This window comes from Sceloporus undulatus, chromosome 2, assembly GCF_019175285.1.
Source record: "Sceloporus undulatus isolate JIND9_A2432 ecotype Alabama chromosome 2, SceUnd_v1.1, whole genome shotgun sequence".
NCBI classification, from domain to species: Eukaryota; Metazoa; Chordata; class Lepidosauria; order Squamata; family Phrynosomatidae; genus Sceloporus; species Sceloporus undulatus.
The window spans coordinates 234065893-234082747 of NC_056523.1; the positions used below are offsets into that span (position 1 = coordinate 234065893).

At 38.4% G+C, this 16855-nt stretch overlaps 1 protein-coding gene across 2 annotated transcripts in view; it reads left to right on the forward strand.

Annotated features, from left to right (window-relative positions):
- Positions 1-16855, forward strand: part of BNC2 (basonuclin 2) — a 333536-nt gene that overhangs the window by 289014 nt on the left and 27667 nt on the right. For both annotated transcript variants that reach the window (XM_042452219.1, XM_042452220.1), the window contains exon 4: positions 14598-16567. In XM_042452219.1, the coding sequence (XP_042308153.1) occupies positions 14598-16567 (1970 nt within the window). The remainder of the gene's footprint in view (positions 1-14597; positions 16568-16855) is intronic.

The window sequence follows — 16855 nt, forward strand, 5'->3', positions numbered from 1 at the left end:
CTTCTGGCTCATGTCAGATTTGCCTTGAATATAAGCTGAACCATTTCTCCCAGGAAAAGATTGGCTTACTTTCCACAGCCTTCCAAAATCACCAGACCAAGCAGCTGCTTGATCTTTAGTAATCTCTTCCCTGTCTATCGAGGAGATATGGTAGGATCTCTCACTTCACTCTTCAACATGCTATTAGTACAGCAACAAGAAAGACCATGGTGACCCAGAAAGAGATGAATAAAGATCTCTCTAATTCTTTTTAGTTCTATCTAGCCAGGTAAAAGATGTTTAAGGGGAAAGGTGATTGACAGCTTAATGGTGCATGAGAGAGAGAGGTTTAGGGGTTGCTAGATGGTTAAATCAGGAATTTATGTTTTGGCTCAGATTCTAATCGTAAATGGAGAAAAAGCAGGGGTTGATTTTGAACATCTCTCTTTCAAGGGAGCTTTACAAGCTGGCAAGAATTGTCTCTGAGCCAAAGCCTGGCTTTCCTTGAGCCCAAGTTCAACATCTGCTGGAAAATTAATTCTCAAACAGGGTGATTTTAAGCTTGTTTGTTCAGAAGTGAAGTAGCATTGGGCTTAATGAGACCTATACCCTGGTAAGTGTATTTAGGCCTACAGGCACTCAAAACCACTCCCAATTAAGTTGTCTAGAAGACATAACAAATATTGGGGCTATGTGCCTGATACTTCACACTTATTAATTAATACACATAGTTTTATTGGTGACTTGTGATCCAAGTGATGAGAATCAGGAAAGACTGGAAAGACAGGCTCTGTGTGTGGGGTGCATAGTGAATCTACAGTCAGCCCTCCATATCCATGGATTCCTTATCCATGGAGTCAAGCATCCATAGTTTGAAAATATTCAAAAAAATATAGAAATTCCATAAAGAAAACCATGATTTTGCCATTTTATATAGGGGACACCATTTCACTATGTCACTGTATTTAATGGGACTTGCGCATCCAAGTAATTTGGCTATTCATTCCTGGAACCAAACCCTGGCAGATACAAAGAGCCCACACATCCATGCAGAAACACACCAGACTAGCCAATCCAGACATACCTTGCAGGATCTGTTTGCTTTATTTATTGGTTTAAAAACGTAAACCTCACTCTGCCAGCAATAGCTACCTGAAGCAATGCCTGATCTTCCCTTTTTTTAAAAAAAAACCCTTAAAACTATAGCATACAATAAAAACAAATAAAATGCAACCAAATAAAATTAAACCAACTAAATAAAATTAAAACTTGTCAGAAATCTAAACTACCATCCTTCCCACTCCAAAAAAGAGAGAGATAAGGATGCATACCTCTATCCCTTCTGTGCGAGACAAGATCTCTGGAGGATACACACTCACAATCCTGGATTGCTCACTGGGTATATTTTGTTCAGTGGGTGTTGTTAGCTCTTTCAAGTACCTGGGTGCTTGGCTTCAAGTCACTCTAATGATTGCATCAGAATAAGTGCTCCCCACCCCATAAGTCAGTTTAGTTATCACTAGAGTATCAGTTATTGCAAAATCTCCTGGAACCAATGGTTCATTGCATCACATGAAGCCATACGAATAAGCTGCAAAAGAGGGTTAGCATACAGAGGGAAAGAACTGCATATGGGGTGGGTGGGTGATGGTGGTGGGTAATTGAGACGCTGGTTTCCCCCCCTTGAGTTTGGAGAAGTGACCTTTTGGACTGTAGCTCTTGGAATCTCCAGGCAACATGGGTAGCAGTTGTGTACTCTGGTCTGATGAAACTCAAAATGGTAGTCCCTGGACCAGTGCTGGTCTATGAACCATTGGTTGTCAATCCATAGAGTATCTCCAAGGAGTACAACAACAACTGTGTCTAGTGGTCACAAATATGGTACTGGTCTCTAGCATTTTGGGGGGAAAGATTGCTCATCCACCAAGATAGCATGGTCTTGTGGATTCTGACTGGTAACATTTCTCCACTGTTTTTACTTCCTAGAAAGTATCTACACTCAACCTTTCAAATGATTCCCTCCCTATCTAGATGGAAACTAATGCATCATTTTGCTTCAGATATCCAGGCACTGAAAATACTTGTAATGAACCATGGTGAGCCCTCATCATTCCATTAAAATATGATTGAAGTACCTGCTAGAAATTAATAACAGTATTACTGTTACTCCTTCTTTTTATCCCTCACTTCTTTGCCTCTACCACTTCTGAACCCTCCTACCAAATCCTTCCCTATTAGCATCTCAGAATAGAAATTAAAATATGATGTATGGTTGGTAGGGTAGAGTGCTCAGATTTGTTTATTTCAGTTCACAAACCTTAACAGAAAAGCGGAGCATTGCTCCAGCGGTTTTCCCTTTAAAAACTCAGAAGTGGTATTTAAGTGATGATACCCAGTAATTTGTTCATTCTTCTGTCAGCTTAATTTACAAGGCAACGACAGATAAATATAGCTATACAAGATTCATTTACAGTGACACAATGGCAGATACACAGAGCAGAACCCTGCCTATGAGATAAAGTGGACTGAGTGACTTATGCAGTAATTAGGGGATAATTGTCATTAACCTCGCAAACAGTAGTTTACCCATATTGTTTAAAAGGCTCCAGGATGCATAATGACAAGGTAATCTGTCAAAGCGCTAGGGGGAAATATTAATAAGATTTGTGCAGGCCTGGATAGAAAATATGCAGAAAGCGGCCACATTAAGCTAATTGGTGGATGAATATACACTTGTAAAAGTGCTTCTAATGGCACGTTTGCTGCTCTCCAAATGACTACTGTTAATGTGGAGAAGTGGGCTGCCTACAAAGTCAGGGCTGCTGGGACAAGAGGGTATTAAGTCATGGAGGCACTGTTGTTATTACCTTGCACGCCACGACATATTTTTCCCCACTTTTCTTTTGCATTTCAAGGTCTGCAATGGACACAGATATATAACTCCCATGCATTCATTCCTAGAATTTTAATATTTTGCTAATCTTTGTTTTTTGTGCATTATTCTAGCACGCTGCTGCTTCTCCTCCTCCTCTTCATTCGCTTTATCCATGAAGTTTTTCGTTTCTTGGCAAAGTGTGTCTGTTTGCATAGTTGCATGCGTGTGTCAACAACCAAAAATATTCAAAAGAGAAAGCCCTCTTTACATCTTGTGCTACTACCAGCAAACTTCTGAAAGGAAGCTGAAGGCGAAAATCAATAACTTATTTTACTGCCTCCCACATACTGATGTCATTATATAATCACATTTCACTAATTGTGCCAGCATGGGAACTACTTTGTAAGGATGTCATATATTGTTTGTTTTGCAAACAATAAAACAACTATAAATGGTATTATTTTTTTAGATATAATGAGAGTTCTAAAATGATTTTTGATGGAAATTTGAAGGAGATATCGCCTCCAATTTTAGTCAGTTTTTCATTTCTAATTTTTGTTCCTCTCAAGATCAATGAAGTAACAAATGACACAGTGAAGAGTTAATATTTTTGTGTAACACTAACTGGCTAACAGTAAATAGTTACTAGGATGCAACCTAGGAGTGTGATTATTTGTTCATTTTTGTTCTCAAAGGAAGCAATGCATAGTTATAACACTTTTCTTCTTGCTGCAAGACAGTGTTCAAAATTGTGCAGTTTTCAGAGACTATGCACAGTTCAGGATTTATTCTGTGCAACATTCGCATGTCATATTTTTGCTCAGGAAACAGCAAATTTTCTGTGCAGAAAATTCTGATGTTGATTATGGTAACTCTAAGGCATACCTATCACAGGGTTATCTTGGCAAGATTTGTTCAGATGAGGTTGCTTTTGCTTCCCTGTGAGGTTGAGAAAGTGTGACTTGTCCAAGATCACCTAGTGAGTTTCCATAGCCAAGCAGGGATTTGAACCCCGGACAACAGTCTTAGTTTAACATTCAAACCACTACACCACACTGCCATGTGCCTAATATAGTGTGTGTGTGTGTGTGTGTGTGTGTGTGTGTAGTTGACTTCAAATTATCACGTTTGATATATTAAGAGTGTATTCATACAATAGCTACAAATGCCATTACCTTTTATTTATTTTATTTTCAAAGTGAATGGTGTTCTTTCCTTGTTTTATTGTAACATGACTTCATTCTGTTTTAAAGGGTTTTTGTGTTATGGTAAGTGAACTATGAAATAGGTTCTTGACCATCGGATAGAAACCTGGCAATATTATTGGTAAAAAAGGCCTTTCTAGAAAGTCCTGTCTTAAAGCTGCTAGTTTGACCTATTAAAATTAAACAAAGTGGATTCAATTACAGTTGCAAAACAACAGATCCTAACTATTTTTTTTAGATGTAATATACATTGCTGCTTTATAAAGAAAAGAAAAGCGTCCTGTCTTAATGAATAATTCATGCTCAAATCCATAATCAAGACTATTCCATAACAAAGTGAATACTTTATCAAAAAGTCAAACAAAATGTTTTAAAAATAACAAGACACATTTTAAACCAAAGCTTTCAGATAGTAATAAAGTTGTATGTACTAGGAAGGTGAATGCTCCTTTTGACTAAGCAAATCTGAATTGTGTAATGTAATTTGAATTGGTTTTCACAGGGAGCTCTGTTTGTATCTTTGTTAACTAATTTGGTGATGCTGGCAGGAGTTTTCTTTTTAAAAAAAAATTAAACTAGAAAATCTGTATGTGTGTTACAGTGTTATTTCTAGAAAATTGAATGTTGGTAGCTGGAATTAAGTGATACTGTGTATCTACCCACTGTCTACTAATCTAGGAGAGTGTAATCCATAAAATTATTTTTGGGGACCTACAATCTTATTCCCACAGTGTAGGGACTTTACAAAATCATTTTATGACGCATGTTCTGCATAAATCCTCATTGCAACAGTACAGCTTCTAATCTTGTTTTATGAGAAAGATATGGGTCAATGTGACCTGCAGTCAGAAAGCTTACCTATTCATTGTCAAGATAGCATTCACAGGACTCTTAACAGTGACTGAAGTGTATGTGGGCATGGCAGGAATTTCATTTCAATTTGCCTTTAGAACGCCCCTAGATATTACATTCTTGTTCTGCATTAACATCTCAAACACTTCAGATGCACTTTGTTATTTTCAAAGGTTTGCATAATAGGATGGGATGTCCACTATTGCTGCAGCCCTCCCCAGACATTCAACCTACGATGAAGATTCTGAGAGGAAGTGGCAATGCTTTAACTAGAGGAAAACAAACAGATCATGCTATCACTGTCGAGCACAGCTTGGAAGAAGAGCTTACAGAATGAGGAATTCTAGAGGAAGGAGAAAGAGAAAAATAATTTTTTTGAGGAGGATGGAAGGAACATACCTGGACTGTGAGCGCAGAGGAGCAGGGGAATGAGGAGTTATAGAGGGTTGATGGGCAGGTGGTCTGGGAAGCAAGAGCAGTCTAACAGGGTAGAGATGGGGCCAGGTAGCCAGGGAAGAGAAACAGAGAGGAGTAACAAGGTCTGCTGGATTAGAGAGGATTGGAGGTCAGAAGATGGGGTAGGAAAACTGAGGCAAGAGGTAACCACCCCAGGAAGGCACTGGCAAAAAGCATTCCTGGTGAGAGAAACATAAATAAGAAGGGATGGGGAAAGAAATGGGAACAGAAGAAGGAGTCAAATAGGGGACTTTGGACATACAGTGGACCCTTGTTATATGCTGGGGTTTGGTCCCAAGATCCCCAGAGTATAACAAAATCTATTTATGCTAAAATCCCATTAAATATAATGACATAGCAAAATGGTGTCCCATATAAAAATGGAAAATCAAGGTTTGATATTTGAAATGTATACTTTTTTAATATTTTCAAATCGTGGATGCTTGAATCTGTGTATTAAAAAATCCATGTAGAAGAAGGGCCGACTGTATTAGAGGCCAATCTAAATCTTTCTTTGTCTTGGATAGAAAAAACAGGGACAGATTTGTCTCCTGATACTCTTAGCCTTGGAGCATATTTTTGTTTGTATGGGAAAGGGTGGGTCCTAGTTTTGTTTTATGTTCTCCTCTCCCTGACTACCCAAGAGTGCAAATAAAAGTTTGGTGCTGTTATACTCCTGCTTAAAGTCTCCATAGATGAGCATCAGGATATGAAATAACAGCCAAGGCAAGTCCTTCCCCCATTGGTGGGGATGAGTGTGGCCACAGATCCACATCAGAAATCCACTCCCAGATAGATCACTGCAGGAAAACCATAGTGTACATGAGATGAAAAGGACAAGTGACCTATGGAGCCCATGGCCCAAATGAGATACATTCTACTGTTCTGATACAAATATAGATGGAAGCTAGCAGTGGTACTCCCATGATCATTGCTAGCACTGGTGGTAGGGAAGAAATAGAAGCAGAATTTCATGAAGCATTGCTCCTGCATGAGGCCTATGTATGCAAACATTGTGTTTGTGGCAGCTCCTTTTTGGGTATCCAGAGTACCTGACCCAGTTTAGTACCTAAAGTTTATTTTTCTGTCTGTAGATGTCATGGTTGCCACCACAATTTGCCCTGGTGGCGCAGTGGTTAAATGCCTGTACTGCAGCCACTCACTCAAAGCCACAAGGTTGCGAGTTCAAGACCAGTAAAGGGCTCAAGCTTGACTCAGGCTTGCATCCTTCCGAGGTCGCTAAAATGAGTACCCAGATTGTTGGGGGCAAATTAGCTTACTGTTGTAAACCGCTTAGACACTGCTTAGGCGGTATGAAGCGGTATATAAATGAAGCTTTTTTTTATGAAGCTTCCCCACCACCACCAATTACATAATAATATTTAAGATACTGCCTATTCTTCAGTTTTGCATTGGTTAATTTTATTCTGTGGCTACACATTTGACACATATCCATCCATCATCTACTTACTCCAACAAACAATGGCAGGACACATTATACTAATACCTTACATTATAGTAATAACTGTTCTAATTTGAGCTAAGGTAGTTTTTGTGTAGAGATTTACTACTAACACTATTAGGACTTTTCCTAAATAATTGGCCTATTCTTTCAATAGTCATTAAGGAACACATTTCTGTATTTCCCAGTTGGTTTGCATACTACTGGTTGTCTCCTGATTTGTAGGAGAAATGTACACAGTAAAGTAAAACCTGCCTCTTAAAATTCATGCAGACTTGCAGTGGCCAACTTATTCTCTTTGTTGTCGTCTATTTTCCAAGTTTTCTCTCTGTGCCAGAACTTCATCTAATCAAGAGAGACACGTTCATTTCACTTTGTGCATTTTCATATAATTTGTTGCAAATGCTTCACCTCATTATACCACAGTCCTTCAGGGCCAAGCATTCAGAATGTTGTAAAGAGAGTAATTATTATGGAGATTTAAGGTAGACTTATGGAACAGGAAAGATTCATATCTGAATGAGAATTACTGGAGACCTCTAGAGAAAATCCATATCTTGAAGGTGGTGGTATTAATTGGGGATCTGGTAGATTGTGGCTTTTTGTAAATCAGCACAGGACCAGTACTTATGTGATGCATTAGACAGGACTTCTGATGCTGAAGTTGCTCTTCTAAAAATAAGATTTAAAACCAAAGTGCAAGAAATTTGTGATCATTAAATAGACTTCCTGTAATGTGTTTAAGATTAGATATGGTAATATTTTTCGCTTTTGTTCTCACCTGACTTCCATCTTTCTTTCAGCCATATCACCTCAAAGTATCTTCTCCCTGCCTCCCCACAAATCAGTGGTCAGTGTGTTCCATTTCAGGCAATGTACTCCATTGCTTCATGACAAATTAGCTTACATGTCTGAACTGAGGCTATGGCTTTAGGCGCTACTGTTGCCATTCTGATATGGAGTGAAAAGAATGAGTGTAAGGTACAACCGAAACAAGAAAAGATGTTGACAAAGCCAGATGGCAGCTGCACTATTGTGGAATTTCAGTCACAGCAGCCATATCAATTTGTAACTGGTTTTACTAGCTCATTTCAATGGCTTTCTTCCAGTAACCTAATGACAAAATGCAGAAGACCCAAGTTCAATCTTTGGAATCTTCAGAGAGGGCTTGGAAAAGTTCCTCCTTGCAAATGGGTGAGCCACTGACAGTCAGCAAAGGCAATACTAAGCACTGTATAAACGAGATCCCTTTGGCTGCATCTGCACTGCAACAATAATCCAGTTTGACACCGCTTTAACTGCCATGGCTCAGTGCCATGGAGTTCTGGGACTTGTAGTTTGTTGTGGCATCAGAGGTCTCTGACAGAGAAGAGTAAATGTCTCACAAAACTACAGTTCCCAGAATTCCACACTATTGTGCCATGACAGCTAAAGGGATAGCAACCAGGATTATTTCTATAGTGTGGATACAGCCTTAGTATCTTGTTGTTAATCTGGTCAAGAAACTTTTTGCTGTTGGAACACAGTCTACTAGGAATAATAGGTCCTGTGTTGTCACAAGCTGAATCTAAACAGCATAGAATAGACAAGTGGTTCTCAAATGGCGGGGCCAGAACCACAGGGGGACACGAGAGTTGCTCAAGTGGGATGCAGGACTTGAAGGCCCTGATCCCTCCTGCTCTTCTTCGCAGACTTTTTAATGTGTACATATTTTTTACACATGCGTTGAGTTAAATATTGAATTTACTTAAATAAAACTCTTCTAATTTGAACAATGTTGTTTCATTTTAAAATGTTAAAATATGAATATACATGAATCTGCAAATGAAAATATGCACACTAAATAAACAAAATAATTTTATTAATATACTATGTTGAGTGGGAGGGAACGATTTCCACATGTAAAGGATAAAAAGTTTGAGTACCACTGGAATAGACAGTAGATCTGAGCCTTGGAATCTAACACAGTGAACTAATCTTTGATAGGAAAAGCTAAATATTATACAAAACTTCAAATCCTAGAATTCCTTAGAAGTGAGCCATGGCAATGAAAGCAGTGTCAAACTGCATTATTTCTATAGTGCAGATACAGTCTAAGAATTCAGACCCCTGGATCTCACAATTTAACAATAAGATGCATTGAATTAAATGGGCTTGTTTCCAGGTAAGGATTGGACCATTAAAGCTATGAAAGATTACCCATCTACGTTATTATTTTCTTATCACTGCCTTGCTGTTACCTGATTCCTATGTACTCAATAGGTACGTACACATTTGCTTAATTAAATAAATGATGTTGAAATAAGTTAAGGTACTTCTCAGAAATGATCACAATAGTGATAGAAAATATTCCCTAAGTGCTTCCCAGAATTATAATTTTTTAAAGAAGGGTTTTTGTTTTAACCTTTTTCTTAATTTCATCTTCTGTATAATTATCTTTCATTGCAAGCAAGACATGGATGCATATATTTAGCTTTGGATACCTTTGCCAAGAGGTAAATTAGAGCGATAATAGCAGGCCTGCAAACATTGATAGATATATATAATAATTAGCAGGTCGCTGATAAAATATGTAATATTTTCAATTCTTTATTAATATCTTCATTGAAGAAAAAAATTAAATTTAAGATTATTTGAGAACAAAGGTTCAAGGTGTTGCTGGAAATGTTGCTGGGAAATGTGCTTGGCTCTTAAATGTGGTCTAAAAGCTTTCGTGTTATATCAGAAACTTTATTTATGAAGCAAAGGCCCTTAGGAAATCATATCTCCCACTTTCTTGACTCCATCCACAGGACAGTCCCTCCCTCAATTAAACTACTGAAAATTGCACTGAATGTTTGAGTGAGAGGTCGTCCTTTCTAACCCTGTTTGTATCCTCCGTGATAATCGTCCTAAACTCATCACTTTGTTCTTTGATACCACACGCTAGAGCAAGATGAATCCTAGCATGTCCCGGCATATCTCATCCTAACCTATAGGTCAACCAAAAATCAGAGGATAAGTGCAAGATGATTAACTCTGACATTATTTCACTGACCCAATAATAAACACACTGTGAATGTGTATCTAGAAACATTTATTTGTACAGGGAGCAAGTGTGTGTGTTTTGACTGAGGGAAAGAATAATGTAAGATTATAAATCTATACTGTCTGAAGTTAATCTTACAGATTTTTCTTTTCCCAAAATCCAAAGGTCTGTACAAATCAGTCTTAAAAGGCCAGAAAAGAAGCATCCTTTTCTTGTACTACAGAGGTATGGCATGCTGGTCGTACGGACTCTCTCAGCATGGACGCCCCGTGACTTCCTTGCTTGTGCAATCACCAGAGAATTGTCCTATTCAGTAACGAGTTGATGGAAATACTATGAATGAGAACCTTTTGTAATGAAAAATGTAAATGTTGATAAAATTTAATGGCATTGGGGGACGATCATGAAAGACTCAAGAAACCAGTTACATGTCAGAAATTATGTGAACCTCAAGTCAAGTATTACAATACACCAGGGAATCTAAATCTAGTTTATAGCATGCTCTGAAGGGATGTTTGTCTTTGTTTCTAATAACTTTTAATCTTAAAATATTCCTATTCCTCCTTATCTAGTTTTGAATTATACCACATTTACAGATTTCATTTAGCGAGTGTTACATGAATATTGAGTGTTGATTATAACACAGCACATATTTTCAGTATTGTTTGAAATATATCTATCCTGACTCACTTTTCCATACCATAATAGCAAGGGGGAAATGCAGTGAACAACTGCCAGAAAAACCACACCAAAAACCAGTGCCTTATTTAAACATCTTAACAAGAAGATAACTTTTCTTTTCCACTGACAATAGCAGCTATAAATGTTGTCAGCTTATAATTTTCTTTTTGTAACCATTCTTGTGCTCAGTTTGAACAAAATTTAAAGATCATATAGCATGAGCTATATGGCCTCATCTTTTTTTAAAATCCAACTGGCAGGTATTTGCTGAAAGTTCACTTGCATGTTTATGCTCAGTTAACTTTTATAATGTTTTGATTACTTTGAAACAGGTGCAGTAAGGTATGGTGAATGGTAAAGATGTAAATCTGGAGAAACTAAAGTAAACTTTGAATAGGCTGCCAATCTGAATACAGACCATGCTGAGGCCGTACACACAAGAGCCAGCTATACTATCTGTCTTTGTGTCAATGAGGCTCTAGTATGAAAGTCGCTAAGGCTGTGATCCTGCACACACTTAAGCAGGAGTAGGGCCTATTTGAACCCTGAAGAGACTTGCAGCTGAGTAAATAGGAATAGCAGTGGGCTGCATGTTCATAGATTCCAAAAGCTTTCCCAAATTTCAGAAAGGGGAGCATATAGACAACAGATTCTTGTTAGAACAAAGGAGTTCATTTATTTTCTGCCAGTCTTGTGGTTAAAATATACTTCCCTTTCAACATGTTACACCAGTGAATCAAGACATCTTGCTGTACTATCAGTCAAAGGATTTTTTCAACACAGTGCCAGAAGCCAACCTAATTAGGCCACATAGTTGTAGTTCTACAAGAAAAGACTAAGGCTGGGCTTGTCTCTGTTATACTGCACTGCAACTCCTTTCTCACAATTAGTCCAAGGTTACAGTCAGCGCATGGGTGATGGGAATCAGGATTACACCAATAGTCTCACTTTAATGCAAGAAGAATTGGCAGGGCAGGGGGTACAGTTGGCCCTCCATATCTACAAATTTTTTCCACAGATTCAAACATCTACGGCTTGCATATATTTTTCAAAAAAGCAAATCTTGATTTTGCTATTTTATATAAGGGATACTATTTCACTACACCATTACATTTAATGGGACTTGAGCATCTTTCGATTTTGGTATCCATGGGGGCCCTGGAACCAAACTCCAGTGGATATCAAGGGCCAACTGTATTTAGAAAGTTGAGAACAGGGCCAACTAGCATGAGCCACTATCCCTTCTAGAAAGATTTGTGTGGGGGTTTGTGAGACAAAAGTCTATGTGCTGATGCTTCAGGCTTCAACTAGTCAATTTACATATATGTGCAGAGCTTCAAGATGTTAGTGTTTCTGGACAGAAACTGAAGGGAACTTCCTGCTTCAAAACCACTGCTATGTCCTTTAATCAGCAAGACTTACTAGGATATAGAAACTCAGAACATGTGGAAGTGTCTGTTACCCAGCCACTTGCTAAAAAGCCACCTGCTAGTGGTACAACTCAAATGTAGTTTCACTTCATTCCAGTACTACCCTTAGTTCTATGGTATTGATTAAGATAAATTAAAGACTTTATGATGTTCAAGCATACGCCCCACACACATACACACTTTTCAGAAACGTCAACGTCCCTAACCACCACCAAAAAACATACCACCCCTTTGAAATGCCATCAGCTTTTTTCACCACCATCACCATTCAGCAACCTCTGAATTCATTATACTGAATTTATACATCATGTTTGTAGCTTTCGGAGGGAAATTCTAGCCCAGTTTGTATCTGGTGTGCAAACCTCATCATGTAAACATCTGATGGTTAACCTCTAATCTCACTAAATCCTCAGTCTGTAAACATATATTAAGATCTTGTAATCATGTGCCACAATGGCCATCTTAACTGGATTTCATACAGGTTTGAAGACTAATTAATGTGTTTCCTCCACAGAGGAATACCTCTAGGAGGATAAACATTAAAAAAAAGTTACACAGGGAATGTAAATGTGGATTTTACATTCCAGTGTAATATTCTTTACGTGTATTATTTCAGGGAAGGGCATGTCGTTGGGGGATTCTGACCTTTGTTCAGAATCAACCCAAAATAAAACATTTTGCCTTGGGGAAAACAGTTACTCAAAAGTAAACATATTTCAGTGGAACGTATCTCTGAATAAATTTTCTTAATATTGATGCCCAAAATAGGCAATGTATGGACAGGATCTATAAATTTCATTGAGCCATAAAGCGAGAAAGTTTTAAAAAAAATTATAACAAACACAAGAACCCAACCAGATCAAGAGCATGTTTTCATCAACACATGGCCAGTCCAAAGTAACTGAGAAGCTTAAAAGTAATCATAAATATATAAGGACATAAAGTCAGTGAACTTGGAGCTTCCATCTTTTCCATGGCTCAAAATAATTAATAGGCCTGTCTTCTATTAATGTGTCCATCTATTGTGGCTTTCCACAATAGTTATATCCTTTTAACATGAAATGAAAAGTAGGCATATTTATATTTTTATCATTATCATTCTTCTTCTAAGAAGCATGTTTGCTCATTTTGTGATTTGCTAAAGAGTAATGGTCTCCAGATTTTTCAGTGCTTTAAACCCTACTTAGAAAAGGAAGAAGAGTAAAGCAGAGAGGTATCTTAGCTGGTGTTTCTAAGCTATCCATTGTTTTGTGTTCAGGGAGACATTTGGTTATGAATTACAAAGGTGGCTAAATACCCTAAAGGCACCAGATCCTGTCTGATCTTGGAAGCAAGGTCAGTCCTGATTAGTACCTGGATGGGAGACCACCACCAAATAACAGGTGCTGTGTGCTTTATTTCAGTGCAAGGAACATGCAAAACTACCCCTGTGTATTCATTGCCTAAGAAAACCCAGTGGAATACATGTAGTCACCATAGGTTGACATGCAACTTGAAGGCATGTACACACACAGATGGCATTTAACCTAAATAGAAAAGTTGCCAGTGAAATGATGTATTTATTATCTAAACATTCTAATGCTTTTTTTCATCCAACTGCAGCAGATAGTCTGTCATTACAGTGCAGAATTTTTAAGTCCTACCTCGAGGCAAATCTCATACTTACTAGCAAAAATGAAAGTATGAAATGCTTTTTAATGTATATTTAACAACAGATAGTCTGGTGATTACTGATGTGTATTCTCACTGGACTTTCCCCTTCTCTGTCAGAAGGCAGTGTTAAGAAACAACATTTTTACTGATTTATATTATCTGCAACTATCCAATGTTTGCTTTTTACAATGTTTGCAACTGTCATTCAATAAAATGGCATAAAACCATTGTGTTTTAAGTTTAAACAACTGCAGATCAGAAGATAACAATCAGTTCCCAATTAACATAGGAGATCAATGAATCAAACAGTGGGATTTGCCCAAGTCTTTTGATTTGAGTTGGTATAAAATTAAATTTTAAATAATGTTCTGGAAAGAAGAAAGTAAAATAAATCTTTTCTTAATATTTCATGCTGGTTTTTAAAACTCTGCGTCAGTCAGTTATAATTCCTATCAACAAATTTTAGGTTTTTATACATTTAAGATGATTTAATTCAATTCTTTATCACCTGAGAAGTACAACTACCAAGTGTATTTATTTAAATTCATATAGTGCCACTGTTTAATAAGGATTAAAGTGTAGTGTTTTGCACTTGCAGTAGTGTGTTGCACAGCAAGAGTTCATCTCTCATTTAATGAATGTTAAATAGTTGCACAGTACATAGATTCTTGTTAAAATGGCATTACTAAAGGTATTTTTGATCACAGGGCCCCAGTGGTCTACATTTTTGTTTGCTTTGACATTATTAAAGCTCTCTATTTCTTTAACTGTGATTCTAATTACCACATTTGCATGATAGGAAAGTTTGCTTTGTGGCTCAACTTCTGTCAACACAGTGTTTGCATGTAGTGTTCTGAGCTTAATGTTTGATGAGCAGTCAGTACAGCACTTTCAGTCGAAGTCAATAATTATGCAGAATCAATAAGGTTTTCTTCTTTTGTGTTTGTCTTTGTTATTTCTTTGATATGGCCTCTAGGATGCTGCAGGCAAAGTGCTGGACCGCTGGGCCATCATGTCCAGGGAAGAAGAGATTATTACCCTTCAGCAGTTTCTGAGGTTCGGAGAAACCAAATCCATTGTGGAGCTGATGGCAATTCAAGAAAAAGAAGGGCAGGCAGTGGCTGTACCATCTTCAAAGGCAGACTCAGATATAAGGACTTTTATTGAAAGCAATAATCGAACCAGGAGCCCAAGTCTCCTTGCTCACCTGGAAAACAGCAACCCTTCCAGCATCCATCATTTTGAAAACATCCCCAACAGCTTAGCATTCCTGCTTCCATTTCAATACATAAATCCAGTCTCTGCTCCTCTGCTGGGCTTGCCTCCAAATGGTCTCCTGCTGGAACAGCCAACACTGAGATTGCGTGAACCAAGCCTTTCAACACAGAATGAATATAATGAAAGCAGTGAATCTGAAGTTTCCCCAGCACCTTTCAAGAATGAGCAGACATCCAGCAGAAATGCCTTGACCAGCATCACAAATGTAGAGCCCAAATCTGAGCCAGCTTCCGTGTCCCCAGTTCAGACTTCTACCCCTGTCAGTGATCTAGCCAAGCCCGAACATACAAAAAGCTCATTCAGAATTCACAGAATGAGGAGGATGGGATCAGCCTCACGGAAAGGGAGAGTGTTTTGCAATGCATGTGGCAAAACCTTTTATGACAAGGGAACCCTCAAAATCCACTACAATGCAGTCCATCTTAAGATCAAACATAGATGCACGATTGAAGGTTGTAACATGGTCTTCAGCTCACTCAGAAGTCGCAACCGCCACAGTGCTAACCCAAATCCCCGGCTCCATATGCCCATGCTAAGGAACAATCGAGACAAGGATCTGATCCGTGCTACGTCGGGTGCCGCTACGCCTGTCATAGCAAGTACAAAATCCAACCTAACACTAACAAGTCCTGGACGGCCTCCAATGGGTTTTACCACTCCTCCACTAGATCCTGTGTTACAGAATCCTTTACCTAGCCATCTTGTGTTCCCAGCTTTAAAGACTGTACAGCCTGTTCCTCCTTTTTACAGAAGCCTACTTACCCCTGGTGAGATGGTCAGTCCTCCAAACTCATTACCTACTAGTCCTTTAATGCCAACAGCTGGTACAGTTGAGCAGCCTCCAGTTCCTCCATCCGAACCAACATTACCTACAGTGGTGATGCCTGCCCAAGAGGCAAATGCTGAACTTGCACCAAAGAAAAAGCCAAGAAAGTCAAGCATGCCTGTGAAAATAGAGAAAGAAGTTATTGACACTGCTGATGAGTTTGATGATGAAGATGAGGAGGTGAATGATAACAGAAGTGTAGCAAATGATGGTGGCCATGACAATCACTGCCATTCTCAGGAAGAAATGAGTCCTGGATTGTCTGTGAAAGATTTTTCAAAAAATGGGAGAAACAGGTGCATCTCAAGAACAGATCTAAGGAGGTCAGATAGCATGACCTCAGAAGACCAAGAGCATGAGAGAGACTATGAAAATGACTCTGAATCCTCAGAACCAAAACTATGTGAGGAATCTATGGAAGGGGATGAACACATGATGCATGAAAGAAATAACAAACCTATGATGAACCATGACAGGCCAGATGAAAACCACCATCATACTTCCCACCATGATGAAGTTAAAGTTAAGGAAGAATTTACAGACCCAACCTATGAGATGTTTTACATGAGCCAATATGGACTATACAACGGAGGCAGTGCCAGTATGGCTGCTCTTCATGAAAGCTTTACTTCCACTTTCAACTATAACAGCCCCCAGAAATTCTCACCTGAGGGTGACTTGTGCTCAAGCCCAGATCCCAAGATCTGCTATGTGTGCAAAAAGAGTTTCAAGAGTTCCTATAGCGTGAAGCTCCACTACAGGAACGTTCATTTAAAAGAGATGCATGTCTGCACAGTGGCTGGCTGCAATGCTGCTTTTCCCTCACGGAGAAGCAGAGACAGGTCAGTAAATACCATATTTATTAACTCTTTTCTAAGTTATTGATACAAGCTAAGCATATGTTTTCAAACAGAACAGACACACAGTACTGTGCATATTCGTTTACTAGTCTTCAATTCAATTTGTGTTCTGACATCCAGAACAGAATATGAGCAGTGGGTCAGTATTTTATAAAAGAATGAGTGCTTTAGAATTAGAGCTGGGAATGTGTTAGAAACTATATAACCTATTGCAAACTATAAGACATCAATTAAATTTCTGTTATCCAAACTCATTGTATTCTTAGACAT